The sequence below is a fragment of the Cuculus canorus genome, chromosome 5, assembly GCF_017976375.1.
Source record: "Cuculus canorus isolate bCucCan1 chromosome 5, bCucCan1.pri, whole genome shotgun sequence".
Taxonomy (NCBI): domain Eukaryota; kingdom Metazoa; phylum Chordata; class Aves; order Cuculiformes; family Cuculidae; genus Cuculus; species Cuculus canorus.
Window position 1 is genome coordinate 29,510,201 of NC_071405.1, and position 18,639 is coordinate 29,528,839.

At 42.7% G+C, this 18,639-nt stretch overlaps 1 protein-coding gene across 1 annotated transcript; it reads right to left on the minus strand.

Annotated features, from left to right (window-relative positions):
- Positions 1-235: 235 nt before the first annotated feature.
- HSP90AA1 (heat shock protein 90 alpha family class A member 1) lies at positions 236-8,016 on the minus strand. Its single transcript, XM_054069085.1, has 11 exons — positions 7,859-8,016; positions 6,011-6,169; positions 5,546-5,912; positions 4,935-5,068; positions 4,205-4,513; positions 3,382-3,547; positions 2,916-3,106; positions 2,632-2,779; positions 1,805-2,073; positions 1,102-1,435; positions 236-973 (listed from the first exon to the last, which is right to left on the minus strand). The coding sequence occupies exons 2-11, from the start codon at positions 6,167-6,169 to the stop codon at positions 864-866; spliced, it is 2,187 nt and encodes a 728-aa protein (XP_053925060.1). The 5' UTR covers positions 7,859-8,016; the 3' UTR covers positions 236-863.
- Between the last annotated feature and the right edge of the window lie 10,623 nt (positions 8,017-18,639).

The following is an 18,639-nucleotide window of genomic DNA, read 5'->3' on the forward strand; positions in this document are numbered from 1 at the left end:
GCCCAATGCATACATTGGACTTTCCTCCACCCCCAAAAATGGGCTGCTTTGACACAGTTAACTTCAATGATTTTTCCCTACCCAGAACTTGTGCTGTAAACTACTGCTCAGAATTGGCTTGCAGGAAGCCAATTTTGATGGCATCAAGATACTGCTACAACCAAAGGCAACGCATACCTCTGCGATACATGAAGTCTTTGGGAAACGAGTGTTCAAAGACAGATCAGCACACAACTCATTCTTAACACTTTTATTCTTACAGTTCTAGGTTTGAACTGCACATGCAGAGTTGCATAAGTCACAATAGAGATTTACAGTGGATTCTATTCTATGGTAGAGTGCAATCCAGAATCCTTAAACAGTATAAAAAACAACTTTAAACATCAAGACCTTGTTAGGAGCGAAACAGTTAAAGCTTCCCCAAGTATTTCAGCTCTCAGATACCTAGTTACTAGGTACTGTACTTTAAACATATGTAGTTGAAGAGCTGTGTAGCTAAACTTAATCATCCTGATGTCACACCGTCTTCGTTACTTCTTTCCCACATTTCTGGCCATTAAGAATAAGTCAAAAGCCCTGCCACCTGCAACCAGCTAATACAGACAGAAATAACTACTTCTCACTTGCCTGTTCAGGGTTGTACAGTGTTAAAGAAAATATTCCCTCGATGGCATTTGTATCTCACATCAGCTGAAAAAGCAATGTAACAAAAATAAAGGTATAACATCTTTGAAAATAAATATAAAGAGGGAATGCAGACAAAGTGTCAAAGATTTCATTTTTGGCAGGTAACATTCATAATATACAAAATATAACTTATTCGTATTAGCCAAGGAAACATTCATGAGTTCCTGTAAACTGTTTTAATCCACCTCCTCCATGCGTGATGTGTCATCGTCCCCTTCAAGAGGCGGCATCTCCTCAGTAACCGCTGCGCTGGCCTCTTCTGCAGCAGCATCATCTTCGTCAATGCCTGTTCAGGAAACAAAAGGCCCATTAATGCCAGTATCAACTTACCAAAGCGCTCCCCAGACCCTTAGTGCCCTGCCACAGCCTATAACCACACTTGCTTACTGGAGGCAAGACATAATTCCTACTCACCCAGGCCAAGCTTGATCATTCTGTAAATGCGGTTGGCATGTGTCTGAGGATCTTCTAAACTGAAGCCAGAGGACAGGAGAGCTGTCTCATACAGCAAGATGACAAGATCTTTCACAGATTTGTCATTCTTATCAGCCTCTGCTTTCTGCCTCAGTGTTTCGATGATGGAATGATCAGGATTAATCTCCAGATGTTTCTTTGCTGCCATGTATCCCATTGTGGAGTTATCTCTCAGCGCCTGTGCTTTCATGATCCTCTCCATGTTGGCGGTCCAGCCATATGTACTTGTCACAATACAGCATGGAGAAGTAACCAAACGGTTGGACACAACAACCTACAAAACCAAATACTAGGTCAAAGTTTGCACTTCTAACCTTTTAATAAATGCCGTGATTTACTACTCCCACAACCAAGGTTCAACCTGGAAAACCTGCTGCATATCATGGAAGACCCAAGACACCCAAAAGAGCTGAACAATTTACAGTATCAACCCAACAAAACCACTTCCCTAAAACAACAAAACAAGACACCTTATATGCAAGCTCAAGACACCTTATATGTAAGCTGTATCTTGCACAGCCACTGCTGCATATTTTAGAAAAAGCTATTGCAGTAAGACCTGTTATCTGAGCTCTCTCTGCAACAACGTCCTTTCAGATGATAAACTTACTACGAATAGACAAACAGAGTACTATCAATTTACCTTTTCTACTTTCTTTTCAAGGATATCTTTCATTATTTTGCAAAGGTTTTCAAACTTGGCTTTCTTCTCCTCCTGCTTCTTTTTCTCTTCCTCGTCTTCTGGAAGCTCCAAACCCTCTTTTGTTACAGAAACCAGGGTCTTCCCCTCAAACTCCTTCAGCTGCTGCACACAGTATTCATCGATAGGCTCAATCATATATATGACCTCCAGGCCATGTTTGCGAAGACGCTCCACAAAAGCAGAGTTGGCCACCTGATCTTTTGTTTCACCTGCAAGAAACAAGAATACCATAGTGTTGGTTTGTGCCTCAGCACTGTAATGTGGCAGCTTGTTGATTTTCTGCAAGAGCCTATGCAACATTTCCAGCGACGTTGTATATCATCTATACCAGGGAAAAAAAAAAGACACAAAATACACATCTGACAAGCTCCTGCAAAGTTTAAGCTGTCCTGAGAGACTCAAGCTTTTAAAGCTCACACCAAGGCTTGCAGTACCTAACTGATGGCCAAGCTTATAAGCTCAACTCTAAACACCAAGTGTTCTCAGAAGTGCCTTAGTCTTAAGTATACTTCCTGGGCTCACAGGGAAAAAAAAAATAGTGGTTAAGCCATTTGTACGAGAGGCACTTCCATCTATAGCTAGTTCTGCTCTCCTCACGATTTAGTAACACGTAAAAGGAATTGTAACTACTGTAACTAGTCTAACAATATCCTGCAAAATGCTGTTCTCGTTCTCAATTCACGACATCAACTGCCACTTTTCCAGACCCACTACGAGAACCCTGCCTATGTGCCTGCATTTACAGAAAACATCTGTTACCAACTCACCAGTAATGTAGTAGACATGTTTCTGGTTCTCCTTCATCCTAGTGCAATAGTCCTTCAGAGAAACCATTTCATCTCCAGATGCAGATGTGTAATACCTCAGCAATTCTGAGAGCTTCTTGCGGTTCTGGGAGTCTTCATGGATACCAAGCTAGAGAAGTAGAAGAAAAAAAAATACTAAGCAGTTATTTTAGACAAATATCACCCTCTAGCAGTTTAATGTTTCAGACCTAACAAAAACACATATCTTCTACTATCAATATTATTAAGCACAAAAAACTACAAACCTTGATGTTCTTTGAGAACTGCTCATAGAACTTTTTGTAGTTCTCCTTATCTTCAGCCAATTCAGTGAAAAGTTCTAAGCACTTCTTCACTAAGTTCTTCCGGATCACTTTCAGGATCTTGCTTTGCTGCAGCATTTCACGGGAAATATTCAAAGGTAAATCCTCAGAGTCTACCACACCCCTCATGAAATCTGGAAGGTAAGAGCGATAATTAACTTGCAAGCCTCAAAAGAAACAATGTCACTATTCACACTTAAGCGTCTTTGCCCTTCTAAAATTATAACCTCATTTCTACTGGACAACACAAATTAAGCAGTTGTTTCAACTGCTCAGACACATCCAGAAGGAGTCACAACTTCCCCTTCCTGAATTTATTGAAACATAAAAGGCAAAAAGGCTATCTACAAAATTGCCAAGCAGTTTCTAGAATACTTTTGTCAAGGTATTTCCTCAGAAATATACTCACTCAGATATTCGGGGATCAGCTCCTCACAGTTGTCCATGATGAAAACTCTGCGTACATACAGCTTTATGTTGTTCTTTTTCTTCCTGTTTTCAAATAGATCAAAGGGAGCACGCCGGGGAACGAACAGGAGAGCTCTGAATTCCAGCTGCCCCTCCACAGAGAAATGCTGTGAGAAAGAAAACAACCGTTTCAGTTATTTGTGGCTCATGTTAGGAACCATTTAATAGCTCTTCAAATGCAAAAGGCTAACACAGTAGCAATCTGAGAGCTCACATTATAGACAAGACGCTGGTCATTAACAGCCACTTTCTCCGGATATGGAGGAAACCGTTTATTCAGTTGCTACCAGGCAAGCTGACCAACTCAGAAGACATTCAGTTCCCTGTATCATACTGAGCCTCAGAAGCATGAGAACTCAAAACATTTCCTACCATGGAAATTTGCAAGTCACTTACCTATCTTCCCTTCGGACTTCTCCAAACTAAGCCACAAACCCAAATAACTCAAATTTGTATTTCTCCAAAAATCTACTTGGGAATTTCTACATTAGACTTGGTAACAACTAAGCTACAAATTGGGACAGCTTCTGCACTTCGCCTCCAACTTAAGATTACTAACAGCAACCTTGACAGTAGCCAGAAGAGTTACAGTGCAAAGTGGGACCGGCAAACAGCAAGTGTTTGTAACAGAATCACTCGAAATACTAAGCAACTTCTCACAGTAACACTTGAGACAAAAGATCAGAATTCAGTAGCGTTATTTAGGAAACTTCCAACCTTACTGGCAATGTGTAACTATGCCTAAAGACAAGACAAAAACTTACTTTGACAGCCAAGTGGTCTTCCCAGTCATTAGTAAGACTCTTGTAGAATTCACCGTATTCTTCATTGGTGATGTCATCTGGATTCCTGGTCCAAATGGGCTTGGTCTTGTTGAGCTCTTCCTCATCAATGTACTTCTCCTTAATTTTCTTTTTCTTCTTCTTATCTCCATCCTTCTTCTCTTCTTCTTCATCAGAACCAACATCCTCAATCTCTGGTTTATCTTCCGTCTTCTCTTCCTTCTCTTCTTTTTCCTCTTCCTTTTCCTCAGCCTCATCATCACTCACCTCCTTATCACGTTCCTTCTCCACCTAACACAAGAGATCCTCAGTTAGAGAAAACTAGAATTTTTACCACTAACAGCCCAAACATATCCCTCGGAGACACACAAAGCCAGAACTTGTGTCCAGTTTCCCTTCCAGGCACAACCGAGGACCTCAACTCTGTGAGTGCCAAGACACACGAGTAACATGGTTATGCAGTAACTTATGATTTTTAGTTTTATTACACTGACTTTCCTCCAACAATAAATCACAATGTTGTTTGTTTACTCAGTGGTTTGGAAACTGTGACACTACTAACTTGGCAAATCATGTTTTTTAATTACTATCTTATTACAGAAACCCAACTAACAGAATTTCTGCAAGTAACTTGTTTTGGCATGGCATTACTTGACTCTCTTTCTATATACACACACACACAAATATGTTATGTGATACATGAAGTACGTACAAAGAGCCTAATAGGATAGCCAATGAACTGAGAGTGCTTCTTCACAATTTCCTTGATCCGCCGTTCCTCCAGGTATTCAGTTTGATCTTCTTTAAGATGCAGGATGACTTTTGTTCCACGGCCCAAAGGTTCACCTAGAAGGGAGTGTACAGGTTTTACTTGTGCAGGAGCAGACTACATTTTGACTACTTCTAAACTATGCCTCTTCAAGAAGGCATTCGTGATTGTTACACATATGCTTCTGTACACAGAAACAGCCTAACAGACACTTCCTTTAAGCTTTCTGTACCCAGCATGCATTTTAAATAAGGTTAAGAACATTTTCACTAGTCTGTTCATCCATCTTCAAAATTTCAGTAGAGTCACTGTAGGAGCAACAGAATTATCTCCATGTATCTGCTTTGAGAGCTTAGCCTTCATTACAATGCACCATTTACTTCAAGAGTTCTCTTATGTATCAAGTTACTCCAACTGGAATTCAGACAACAGCTATGCCCGTGCTCAATCTGACACACGATTCATACTGCCCATTTTAGCAGTTGGCTTTCTCTTGCATCTGAATACCAGAAATCTTTAGAAAGCATACCTGAACAATATCGTTTAACACTCACCGTTATCAAGTCTAACGGTGAAAGATCCTCCAGCTGATGACTCCCAAGCATACTGCTCATCATCGTTGTGCTTAGTGATCACTGTCACTTTTTCTGCAACCAGGTAGGCAGAGTAGAAGCCAACGCCAAACTGACCAATCATGGATATATCAGCTCCTGCCTGCAGTGCTTCCATGAAAGCCTTGGTACCAGACTTGGCAATAGTACCCAGGTTGTTGACCAGGTCAGCTTTGGTCATCCCTATGCCTGTATCCACAATTGTCAGAGTGCGATCATGTTTGTTTGGAATGAGATTAATTTTCAGGTCTTTTCCAGAATCCAGCTTGCTTGGGTCAGTCAAGCTCTCATACCTTATTTTGTCCAGGGCCTACAAGACAAGAGGCAGGCTTTAACATTCTCGGACTATTCCAAATGATTTCAGCTGTCCATATTGACGCAAACCACTCTAGCAATTACGATACTTACATCAGATGAATTGGAAATCAGCTCCCTCAGAAATATTTCCTTATTGGAATAGAAAGTGTTGATGATCAGTGACATCAACTGAGCAATCTCAGCCTGGAAGGCAAAAGTCTCCACCTCCTCCTCCATTGGTTGGTCTTGAGTCTGCACAGCTTCCGGCATCTGTAAAGAAAGAAGCAGCTGAACTCCAGTCCAGAACAGGTTGGTACACGTACCCTTTCTTTTCACGGGGCGCAACAGCGGCACTCTGAGATAAATGTATTCAATCGCAGGTTCCAAGTACAGCTCCATAGCAACACCCACACCTCAAGTCTTATTTCTTAGTAGCAATAATTAAGCCGTTTTAGGAGATGCAGTAACTAGATATAGCGTCTTAACGACAAGCTTGCTAAATTTGCTCTGGCTCGCACCGTTTAGGATAAACCAACTCTTCCTCTCCATTAATTTATAAATTAACACATGGCCCTTCATCATGAGATGATGCGCCCTCATCATCTCAGACAACAAGCATACATTACATGCAAAAAAAAACAACTGAAAACTTGCCGTATGTCTGAGAAGCTGCACTTCCCCGTAATCGACTCTTGCAATGAGGTCTCAATCTGGAGAGCCTATCTTTTCTCGCCACCACCCCGCAATACCCTCGGCCCCTCTGTTCTGCTCTGATGCTATTCAGAACATCGCTTCTCTTATCGACACGCCCCAGCCAAACTCCCAACTGCCCTACCCTACAATCTATTTATCCAAGCTGGACCGGCCGCTCCAACACCCTCTGCAGCAGCCAATGTTGAAAAACGGATCTACCTCAAAAAGGAAAACCACTCTAACGACGGGCCCGCTTGAATCGCAGTTCTGCAGCCCTCTCACAAAGAGTTACGGGGGGCGGGCGGCGATTCCACAGCGCCCCCTGCAGCCTCGTAGCGGAACCGAGCGAGCTTCTAGAAACTGCCAGAGCTTTCCCCACTCCCTCCGCCTCCGCCCGCCTTGCCCAGCGCCCCCCCCCATCCCGCCCCCATTCATCTGGAAAACCCCCCTCGCTGCCTGCCCCGCAGCCCGAGAAGAGGAACGGCTCTGCAGCCCCTGCCCGCCGCTAGGCTCCATCCTTACCCTTCCCTCCGGGCTGCCCGCCCGTCTCTCCCCGACCTTACTCCAGATCAAAAAAAACCCAAAAATAAATTAAAACGCTGCTTTTGGAGAATTCATCCCCTGTCTCTCAACCCCACCCCACTCCCCTCCACATTTAACAGGAATTGAAAAAGGTGAGTGAGAAAAGCGCGTCCTTGCACCACGCGGTTCCCTGTCCTCCCAGCTCCCCCCGGGACGGGATCACTGGATCACGGCACCCCCTCCCCCCCCAATCAAGATCCCTGATTCACCGCTTTCCCTGCCCCATCGCGGATCCCTCCATCACCGCCCAAGTCGAGACCCCTGGATCATCGTCATCCACCCGTCCGTTCCCAAATTAAAATCCCTCCATTACCGCCTCCTCCTCCCAGTAAGATTCCTAGGTCATCACTCCCTCCTCCCATGAAGATCCCTGTATCATCGCGGATGCCTGGATCACCGCACCCCCCCCCCCCCCCCCCCCCCCCCCAATCAGGGTCCCTGGATCACTCCCCCCCTTACGATCCCTGGATCGCCTCCCCCCAAATTACGATCCCTGGATCACCGCCTCCTCCTCCTATCAAGGCCACTGGACCACCCCGAATCCCTGGATCACCGCCCACACAGTCAAGATCCTTGGGTTGCCCTCCACTCATTGCATCCACGCTACCCCCGCCAGGACCCGCAAGCCGAATGCGCCCTGCGCAGAGCCGCAAGTGCCCCGGGTGCCGCCGCCCCACCGCTCACCTTTGCGGGGGGGAGTACGAGCCGCTGCTTCTACGCGTGAATCTTTACAAACGCTCAGAGGCGCCTCTAGTGCGCGCTGCCCGCCGCCAGCCCGCTTTATAACCGCGCGGCGCCGCCTCCTTCCAGAACCATCGGGAACCTTCAGCGCCGCGCGGGGGGGGGCGGAGGCGGGGCCTCCCGGGGGGCGGTGTCGGGGCGCGCGCGACCAATGAGAGCCGGACGCGAAGGCTGGGCGGGGGGGTGGGCGTGGCTTTCCTAGAGGGGGCGTGGCCTGGTCGCGCGGAGCCAACGGGAGCCGGCCGCGAAGGGCGCCCCGCGTTCTCTCGCTGGGGGAGTTCTGCGCATGCGCCGGCGTGCGCTCCCCGTTTGTCCAACCTCCGGCTCGGCGGGGGGAGGGAGGGAGTTCGCGATAGCGCGTATGCGAAGTGGCTACCGCGGGGGCGGAGTTGCGCAATCGGCGGTGACGTCATGCCCTATCCCTCTCCGAACGTCCTAGAAGCGGGCGGGGCGAGCGCTGCCCCCCCCGCGTTGGGCCCATGGCGATGGGAGAGGGGTCAGCTGCTGTTACGAGAAGCAGGGTATTTCGGTATAAGCTACAGGGAGCTGTGTCCTTTGAAAGTTAGACAGAATGGCCCCTTGACAGCATGTGGGCTCATAGCGTGCTGTTTAAATGGTGGTTTTCTAGGCACTGTTAGGTCTTGTGTTCAGCGTGGTCTGTGCTGAGCAGATGTGTCTTCTGCAAACACCTCTGTTTGCAGGCTCTCTTAAATGCAAAGTCAGACAATGGTTTGGATTGGAATGGACCTTAAAGACCATTCAGTTCTAAAGAACTGGGGCCAGCTCCAAATTAGCAAGAGATTTGATTGTTTTGAAGCTTGTAATAAAATTAAAATTAGGCTTTGGAAAGTAATAGAATGTGATTTCTCAGATGACTTATACACTGTAAGTGGGAAATTTTTCTGTAATGGCCCTTGTCTGGCTACACGCAACTGATGGGGATCACTGTGTTACCGGAGCCTGATAAAGGATGTTTGCTTTCTAAAACTCCAAGTCTTGGAGAGTTTATTTGCTGTGGTTTTTGGTATCGGTATCTACTATAATCACCTCCACAGTCTCTGCTCTCTCACATGCAAGGTCAGAAAACGGTTTGGGTTGGAATGGACCTTAAAGATCATTCAGTTCCTGAGAGCTGGAGCCAGCTCCAAATTACCAAGACCTTTGTGAAGTTCATAGTAATGTTAAAATTAGTCCTTAGAAAGTAATAGAATGTGCGTAAGATTCCTGGGAAAATTTATATTGATTTAGCCTAGATAAAAGGAGGCGGAGGGGAGAGGTTATCACTGTTTACAACTCTCTAAAGGTGGTCGTGGAGGGGTGGATGCTGGTCTCTTCTCCCAAGTGCTAGGTGACAGGACGAGAGGGAATGGCCTCAAGCTGCACCAAGGGAGGTTCAGATTGGACATTAGGAAAAATTTATTCACTGAAAGGGTTATCGGCCACTCCCAGAGGCTGCCTAGGGATGTGGTTGAGTCACCATCCCTGAAGGTATTTAAAGACAGGTGGGTGAAGTGCTTAGGAATATGGTTTAGTAGTGGACAGGTACAGTTAAACTCGATGATCTCAAAGGTCTTTTACAACCTAGTAATTCTGTGATTCTATACATGTGCATGTAAGTGGGAAACTTACTCTGCAACAGCTCTTGTCTCGCTGCACACGGTTCATGAAGAGCACTGCCTCACATTGCCCAGGCCTGCATTAAAAGGATGCTTGCTTCTTAAAACTCCAAACAAGTCTTGGAGAGTTTATTTGCTGGCTGGCTGGTTGTACAAGTTGCTGCAGCTCAGCCTCCCCCTCAGGCTGGGGCTGTGGGATGGGATGGAGTGGGATGAGATGGGTTGCATAGGATGGGATGGGGAAGCCACCTGGTCTGCTCTGGCAGGTATAGCTGGGTGAATCACAGTTTGGGGGAGCTGGGGTAAAGTGTTTTGCCTGACTGGGGAAACAGTGGCCAACCATATCCTCGGCTGCATCAAAAGAAGCATGGCCAGCAGGTCGAGGGAGGGGATTCTCTGCTTCCATGAGACTCCACCTGGAGTACTGCGTCCAAGTTCTTGAATCCCAAACGTAAGAAGGATATGGAACTGTTGGAATGGGTACAGAGGAGGGCCATGAAGATGATCCGAGAGCTGGAGCACCTCTCATATGAGGATACACTGAGGGAGTTGGGCTTGTTCAGCCTGGAGGAGAAAAGGCTCTGGGGAGACCTTATAACAGCCTTCCAGTACCTGAAGGGGGCTACAGGAGAGCTGGAGAGGGACTTTTTACAGGGGCATGTAGTGATAGGACAAGAGGGAATGGCTTTAAATTGGAGGGGGGAAGATTTAGACATTAGGAAGAAATTCTTCACAGTGAGGGTGGTGAGGCACTGGCAGAGGTTGCCCAGGGAAGTTATGGATGCTTCATCCCTGGAGGTGTTCAAGGCCAGGTTGGATGGGGCCTTGGGCAGCCTGATCTAGTGGGAGGTGTCGTTGCTTATCGCAGGGGGGTTGGAACTGGATGATATTTAAGGTCCCTTCCAACCCAAACCATTGTATGATTCGATGATTCTCACACAGTGAGTATCAATCTGCAAGTTGAGCAAAACTGTGCCTCTTGAGTCTATGTATTTGTTCAGGATAAAGAGGAGTTGAGGGATCAAACCCAAGAAGCTCAAAAGACCTACATAGCTATGCAGTTACAAATTTAAGTGCTATTAGTAGACATGAGGCATTTACCAATGCTTTTCCATTTATTAGCAGCCCAAAGCCTGAATCCCACTGGGATTCTCAGCCTAGATGTGGCCTTTGCCATCTAATCTGTAGGAAATCTCAGTTGGTGTTCAAAGGGCACAGGTACAGACGTCTTTATGCATACATTTATATATCTTGCATAAAGGCTCTGATAAGTATGCGTCTCATTATCCTCAGTAGCTCTGTGATTAGAAGCATTTGGCAGAGGGGTTATTTTTATATCTTGAACGACCTGATTGGGAGCAGGGAGTTAAATGCAGATCTTCCATGTCTCTGGAGAGAATGATCTGCATCACATGTGTTCCGGAACAGGCTTCTAAAACTTTCTTCTTGGAGCTGATCCACTTTTTGGGATATAAATACCAAGTGAAGCTATGTTTTACAATGGTACACTGATGTAAGCATGAATCTGGATAATCTTTCTTCTCTAAAGAATGACTTTTTTATTTATTTGAGGAATAAAAAGGATATTGTTTCTGTAGGAAAAATTCATCCCAGGTACAATTTCTTGTCATTTTCTGTTGGCTGTTACGTGTACCCCAGACAGCTATTTAGTTCAACATCTGACTGGCTTTGGGGAATAAAATCTTTATATGCCTAGCCTGCCCTTCTCTCACTTAACCATCCTCCTAAATTACACTGGGTAGCGTGCATCATGAACTAGATACTATAATGCTAAGGTGCATTAATGGATTTAATCAAGGATCCGTATGTCGAATTTAGGGTTCTTGGCATCCGTTATCCTGCAGTTTGACCTAGACAAGCAAATCTGTATTGGGGGCTACAGACTTGATTCTGTTGTGGCATTGTCTTTCAGGGAGTTTATAGTACTTCTCAGTCTCTGACAAAAAGATACATTAAGTATGCATGTAAGTCATCACATAGGACCTGTCAAGGAATTAAAATTACATCTTGTTTCATTGCAGTTTCTGCGGTATCTGGATCAGTATCTGCATTGGTGCAATGACCTAGAGGACTCTGCCCTTCAAAATAGTGGTGTTACAGCTCTGACCCAAGCACTTGGCCAAGATACAGGGTCCTGTAGATTACTTTAATTAGAAGGAAAAAATAATTGTGGTGTCAACAATAACATAAGAGGGTGTATAGGTGAGTTGCTGCTCAGCACATGGGAGAAATCAAACTGTAAGAGGCAGGTTATTTGCTCACAGTTCCAAGCCACTGGAGAAGCTGGATTTCAGCCAAGGCTCAGCCTAGAAACTTCTGCGGTTCTGAGTCACCTTTGTGGTGCTTACTCTGTTTGGTGGTTTTCTGTACCTTCTTTGAATCTGATTTTGTGGTGCTTTTCAATGCATTTCTTTTCCTTTCTCTCAAACACACACCCTTCTACAAAATAATATGCAACAAAATCCTTTCTTGAGTGTGACATGTTCTGTTCTTTGCATAGTAACTATGATTTCAGTGGTCTGACATCTGCCTTGGTTGTCTGCTTCTGGAAGTAGCACAGCTTAATGGCTTTTTACCACTATCCTAACAAAGTGGGGCAGTTATACACAAGCATAATGATGTCTTTCAAAACTGTTGTTTTTCTTAGATTAAAATAGTTCTGGTATAGCATAAATTCTATAGGACGTGTCTTAGGCTGAAACCCTCTTACATTCAGATTTCATTAACTGAAATGTTTTCTAGCGTTTATTTGGGTCAAAATTACTTCTGTATTTTAGACAACTGCTAAGCTATTACAATTTATGGAAATCTGCCCAAGCATTTTTTTTCCCAGTAATATTCTACTACGATTATTTGCGTGATCTCCTTTTGAGACGTCCAAAATTGTAAGAGTGCCACTTCTATCAAAATAGTCAAGATGTTTTTCTTAAGAAAATCTTTTTCTTTCTAATCTCTTGATTAATGTGGATTCAGTCATTTAGACTTAGGGATGTAAGTAATTTTAAGCATATGAAGACCATTGGAAGGTTTTGTGTATGTCTGCAGGACCCCCTCTATACTGTCTAAGGTAGCAGCCATAGAACTCTGTTTCTCTTTGGTAATCCTGTTAATCACCTTTCAAAAGGAGATTGATGTCTTCTGTCAAAGTTGTTTGACAAGTGCACCATGAGAAAGTAATCTCATACCAAACCATCTCTAAGTTCTCCCAGCTCTGCTTAACCCATGTCCCTGTGTGCTTGTAGAAAACATATTTTCTTCATAACTTGTGAATAATCTATATTTTGTTGTTATGTTGTGCAGTGAGGGGTAGTGAAGGTAGGCACTTTGTTCCTATGGTTACTCTATTTTAACAGATCCCAGTTTTGTATTGCTTCAGCTAGTCTAAAAAGACTGGTTCTACAGTTGGTTTCTGTCAGAGTTAACTTTGGGGGGGCAAATCTAAGCAAACTAATTCATTTTTTTCAACCAAGAGATTAATATACTTTCATATTTTAGATATAGTTCTTCTAATAGGGAAAATGCTGAAGCCTGGTGTTTTCAAGTCCTACATTTACCCACGCTTGTTCCCTCCCATAGATGTCCTTCCCACGCCTTAGATGTCCTTGACTCCTCTCTCATAATCCTAAACCCATTTATCCTTCATCTGCCTTCCTCTAACATTCTGCCAGGGCAAGAAGCAGTACGTGCTACAGCTGGCACACTCAGGTGTGTTCAGGGAAGAACGAGCCATGTTCTCAGAGCTGCTAGGCCGGCCAAACAGGCAGGGTAAAGCCAAATTCTCCCTGCTCCTTCCTTCAAAAGAGGCAACGAGTGCACGTGTCTCTGCTGCCCACCTCCTGATTTTCATGGACCTTCATGTCTCTGTGATTGCTGTTCTCTTGTTAACTTTTTGTTGGGACTGATTAAATAGGTCAAAATTATTAGGGAGGGGCTGATGGATAACCACGTTATTGCATATGCTTTATTTCTCTAGGAAACTAGACTAAAAGCATTCTTCCATTTCTTTAACAACTGTAGTAGCCAGAGTCTGAGGGATGGTTACGTGAGATTCCATTTTTTCCCAATTATATAATATTAAATAGCATGGGCCAAGTGCCATTTATTCAGTAAGATTTACTGCTTCAAATATCACTGTAAATGCAAAGGTAGAAACCCCCAAACACCAAAATATTCAAAACTATTTCAAAATTCAGGGTCCAGGCAGGTAATTGATTTGTCATTTTCTTGTCAGAATCAAAGCAACATTTGCTTCCAGAAAATTCAAATTTGACTCAAACATTGAAGAACCAGGTCTTCTTTAACCAAAAACTGTTCCATACCAACACCATGTGCTAGGAAGTTATGTGCATTGCTGCACTATCTGCGTGGGCCTCAGCATTTGCTGATTTTCCAAGGATTAGTCTCACACTTGTTCCCCATATACATTTGCTCCGTAATAGAGTCTTTAATTACACAATTTTGTAAAACTCCTTGCTATATGAAAGTTAAAAAATTTTAAAAAGAACAAAGTAGAAGATGGCTGGAAGAAAGTAATTTAATGTTCAAACCATTGAAGTAACACCCAAGAAAACTGGTTTTTTTCCTTGATTCCATCAAAGGCTTCTTCAGTGTTGCTGAATAAGACTTTTTTTTTGTTTTTCTAAGTCACAAAGAAATTAAAGGCAAAGGCATTTGCATAGAGAATTCTAATTCCAGCATTTAACTAACTTTTGAGTGCTTGGTGGTGTAGCCATAATGCTTTTATAACATTGACTTAAAATTAATTATGAGTTCTGACACAGATCTGTCATGTTATCTCAGTGCTTCAGGGTTTACTTAGGGAAAACAAAGCAGCAACAACTGAAATTGCTTAAATAGCAGATTTCAGAAGCAGAAGACATAAGCACAAAGATGTGGTAATATGTGTCTGGTTTTCTGTAACACATGGAATTATGCATGTAAAATCCGTGTTATCATAATGAAATGTAAAGCCAGCTAGGGATCTTTGACCAAGCAAAGCTTCGTGCTTTCTTTAAACTGGTCCCCAGGCTGGGTTTTTTTCTTGCTTTCTTACATCTTACTGGAACACTAAATGATCATAAGATCTCTAGGTCACAAAAGAAAAAGGTGATCGTTACTAGAAATAGGATCACTAGGCACTTAGAAGGAACATTTTTGCAGTAAAAAGTAACTTAAGAGGCAAGGGACAAAATGCATCTCATAAAATGTAGTACTTTTGAGCTGTAGGTGGCAGCAATAATCACATGGACTAAGGGCATCTTTTTTCCTAAGAGCTTATGGTTCTTGAACTGTATGCTAGGGAGTGTGATAACAGCCAGAGCCATTGCTCTCAGAAGGAACTTTGAAGGCACTTAAACTGTTTAATAAGAATGTATTTGTTATAGCAAAAGCCAACAATTCCACAACTAAGAAGCATCAAGTACAATTTATAACAAAAGCTCAGCTGCATAGAAAGGCTGAGAGAATGAACAAGGACAGGCCTGGATTCGTGGAATGTTAACAAGGGCCACACATAATTGTTTAATCTTATCATGAATTGCTTTATATGCTGTTTGTTACAAAAATTAATAGATTAAGTTAATTTTATAACCCCTACAATTAGATATTTTAAATTGATCCTCATCTTAATATTTTCTTGTGACTGGAACAAGGGATGCTGCCTTTATAGTTTTATACCTTATATCACAATTTACACTTTCCCAGAATAAATGCACCTCTCAGCTGAACTTGAACATACAAAGCAAGAATTATACCTGTGCAAATGTAGTGATGCTGGACACTTCATCTTCCACAGTTACATGTGCTTCTTTCTAGCATGTGCTTCTGCTCTTTGCTTGAGGAGCACTGCAAGATGACTGCAGTACCCGTTTGCTGAAATGTGTGCTCTCTTTGTCCAGCATGGGACCAAAAAAACAGTACTTACAGTTATTTGGTTTGGAGAATGACAGTAGAGTGTCATCCCCATCAGGACCCCTTTAAATCAGGAATAATTACATAAATGTTAGCTTTGGAGGAAGAACAATAAGTATGGTGGTGGCTATAACTTTTTTTTATCTAAGAGCATTTCTCCATACAGAGTCATACATTTTGATAGATCTTAATTCAGAAGGAGAAGAAACGTGGAGGAAAAGCGCTTCTAGAAAACAGGAGGTTTGACTAAAAAGCTCCCAGACAAACAAAACACTAGACTTCCCATAAAGACATTAAAAAATTACAGTGATGGTAAGGTTACATTGCTAGAAAAATAGCTTAATAGACCCTCAGAATCAACAAGTGTGGAAAAAAAACTGATACTTTTCCCCTGTATATATTCAAATTCTAGAAATTGTATTCCGTATAACTGTAAAGGTTGTGGATTTAGTAAATGTAACAGCTAAAGGTTATTGCATATTTACTAGCAGGTATGGGTATGTATGGAGCACTTACCCTTATTTTGTGTGCATGGTGCATTTGGTGACAAACCTATCCTTCAAGCCACTTTCAAAACAGTGGAACTAAGACACTAAAATATTAAATGAAATCTAAATTAATTATACCTTGGAAGCTATATACTATTGGAAATTATGTCACAAAGCCTGTATTCTGTACTCCGCTAAATTATTTTTGATGCACTAGTACTTATTTTTCAAATTACTGAACAAAGATACCATTTCAGAGTTAGATAGAATCATAGAATAGTTAGGGTTGGAAGGGACCTTAAAGATCATCTAGTTCCAACTCCCCTGCCATGGACAGGGACATCCAACTAAATCAGGCTGCCCAAGGCCCCATCCAATCTGGCCTTGAACACCTCGAGGGATGAGGCAGCCACAACTTCCCTGGGCAACCTGTGCCAGTGCCTCACCACCCTCATAGTGAAGAAATTCCTCCTTATGTCTAGTCTAAAGTAGTAGGAAATAAATTTTGGATTCATTTTAAATAGACACACAGAAGGTAAGTTCTAGTCCTGAATATTAAGCAGGTAAGAACGTGCTCAGGGAAGTAGTTCATGCAGTCACCTGTACTGGAAAGATCACATTTTTTTGATGACGAAGATTTTATATAAAGAAGATGTTATTTTATGTAAAGAAGACATCTTTGGGATTGAATTGTCCTAGTGCCTTCAGCAAAAGCAAGAAGAATTGTTGGAAAGGCTTTCCTACTTCAGGAACAGACCCAAAGTATCTGCTTCTTAAAAAGCACAGTTCCTAGAGGCAAAGAAAAAAACCTTCCAAGAAAGGTTTACCTTACAAATCAGAGGATTCAGGAAAAGACTGAGAGCAATCTGATATGGAGATCGCTTACACTTCCACATTTAGTTGTGAATGCAAATTTAGTTGTCTAAATAGAGTTGTGAAAGTAGGTAATACAAAGCAATGATACTGTGCATGCGATAACCTCAACCATCCCATTTTTAACAGGGCACAGAAGTGGGAAGAACTGAAGAATCTTGCAGAGCTTCTGCTTAAATTGGTGCAGAAGAGAATCTGATAAACCTGGTTCTAGAAGAAATTTGCAGTGAGGACTTCTAGTTAATTATTAATTTTCAATTATAGCTCAAAACAAGCTCTGATATCATACAGCCAAGTTGCCTTGGATCTGACCAGGATGAAAGGAGCAGTGAGAAGCTGTGAGAAGGCTGTGAGAAGCCTTGGCTGAGGGTTTCCCATCTTCGCTTAGGAGCTGCATTTAAGGCTAAGCCCTGGGCTTTGGTCCTTGACTGAGCTATGCTGTGGCTGTGCCTGGATTCAGCCTTGCACTTTGCTGATCCCAGACTTGCCTCACCAGCCTGATTTCCTGGCTTGTCCTTGGACCTGCCTCATTGAGCGATCATTGAGCTATTGGCTGAAACATCACTGGAGCAATTCTCTTCTTGTTCATGGAATACCATGGTACCATGGAATTGTGACCCTCCTCAGCATTCTCACTGCTCCTGCCTGCCTTATTTTCATCGCTGGCTCCTGGCTTGCCCTCCCTTATGGAGCAACCTGCTCTTTTATACTCTTGACAGTCCAATCCCTCCTTGAAAGAGGTGTCCAGGTAGGACAACTCATAGTCTGGAAAATTGCTTACAAAACTTGTTAATGTCTTCTTTCCTTCTGATAGTCAGGGAAAACTTTGAAGAGTTTTATTATTTCACTTATCACCTTTCTAATTCTGCTCTGCTGCAATATCATAGAATGGTTTGAGTTGGAAGGGACCTTAAAGATCGTGTAATTCCAACCCTCCTGCCATGGGCAGGGACACCTCCCACAATATCTGTGAAGAAATATTTAAAGTCAGCGATTCAGGATTCAATACAGACTGGACTATACTATGAATCTGCTATATGCCGAGGAGTTTCAGATTTCATCATGAAGCATGTTTCAACAAATGTTTTAGAAGTCATGGGAATTTAAAAAGTCTCCAAGTTCAGGTTTCACATTTTTCAGGAAGGGAGATGATTAGCATTTAAAATACATGTCTATTGAGTTGTTTCTTTCTAGTATTTCAAACATAAGATATAGTCTTTACCTTAGCACTCTATACTTGTAAGAAAAAGGCAAGAAATTAGTTTAAATCTGTCCATATGTTCTGGGTAGACTCCTTTGTACATGGTTAATAGATTTACATATATATATATATATTTTTTTTTTCAGACAGTACTTTCATGAGAGAGATACTGTGAAGGATAAAACGAAGTCCTAAAATTATGGAGTATTTTGAGATAATCACAGATTAAGGTTTCACAGCTATCCATGATGAATGCTCTGCTTAGGCACAGTTTAATGTTATTTTCCTGCTCTGTCCAACAGCTTGAAAGATTAATTTCTTGTGAAGAAACAGGAGATCTTTGAATCTCAGCTTCCTCTCCACAGAATGTCGAAAAAAGAATAGTAGGAGTAAGATAATTATCATTAAAGTTGACTATCAGTAGGTACTAAGAGAAATTTTGTCAACAGCTGTGTAAGTGCTTGATTAATTATATACAAATTTATGTATAGGCTACAGTGAGCAGGCATAAAGAATTAAAGGGAAAGTCCGTTTTCATCTCTTTCAATGAGATGCTTTCTGCCATACTGAGACAAATCTCCTGAAGTAACTCGGCTGTTTGTACTGAAATCCTGC

What these genes read in the sequence shown, in the direction of transcription:
- HSP90AA1 (XM_054069085.1), bottom strand. Translation starts at nt 6,169, where the DNA reads ATGCCGGAAGCTGTGCAGACTCAAGACCAACCAATGGAGGAGGAGGTG. An exon ending in GCTGATCCCCGAATATCTGA is followed by an intron (nt 3,107 to 3,381) that starts GTGAGTATATTT and finishes CTTACCTTCCAG; the next exon opens with ATTTCATGAGGGGTGTGGTA. An exon ending in TTGAAAAGAAAGTAGAAAAG is followed by an intron (nt 1,436 to 1,804) that starts GTAAATTGATAG and finishes TTGGTTTTGTAG; the next exon opens with GTTGTTGTGTCCAACCGTTT.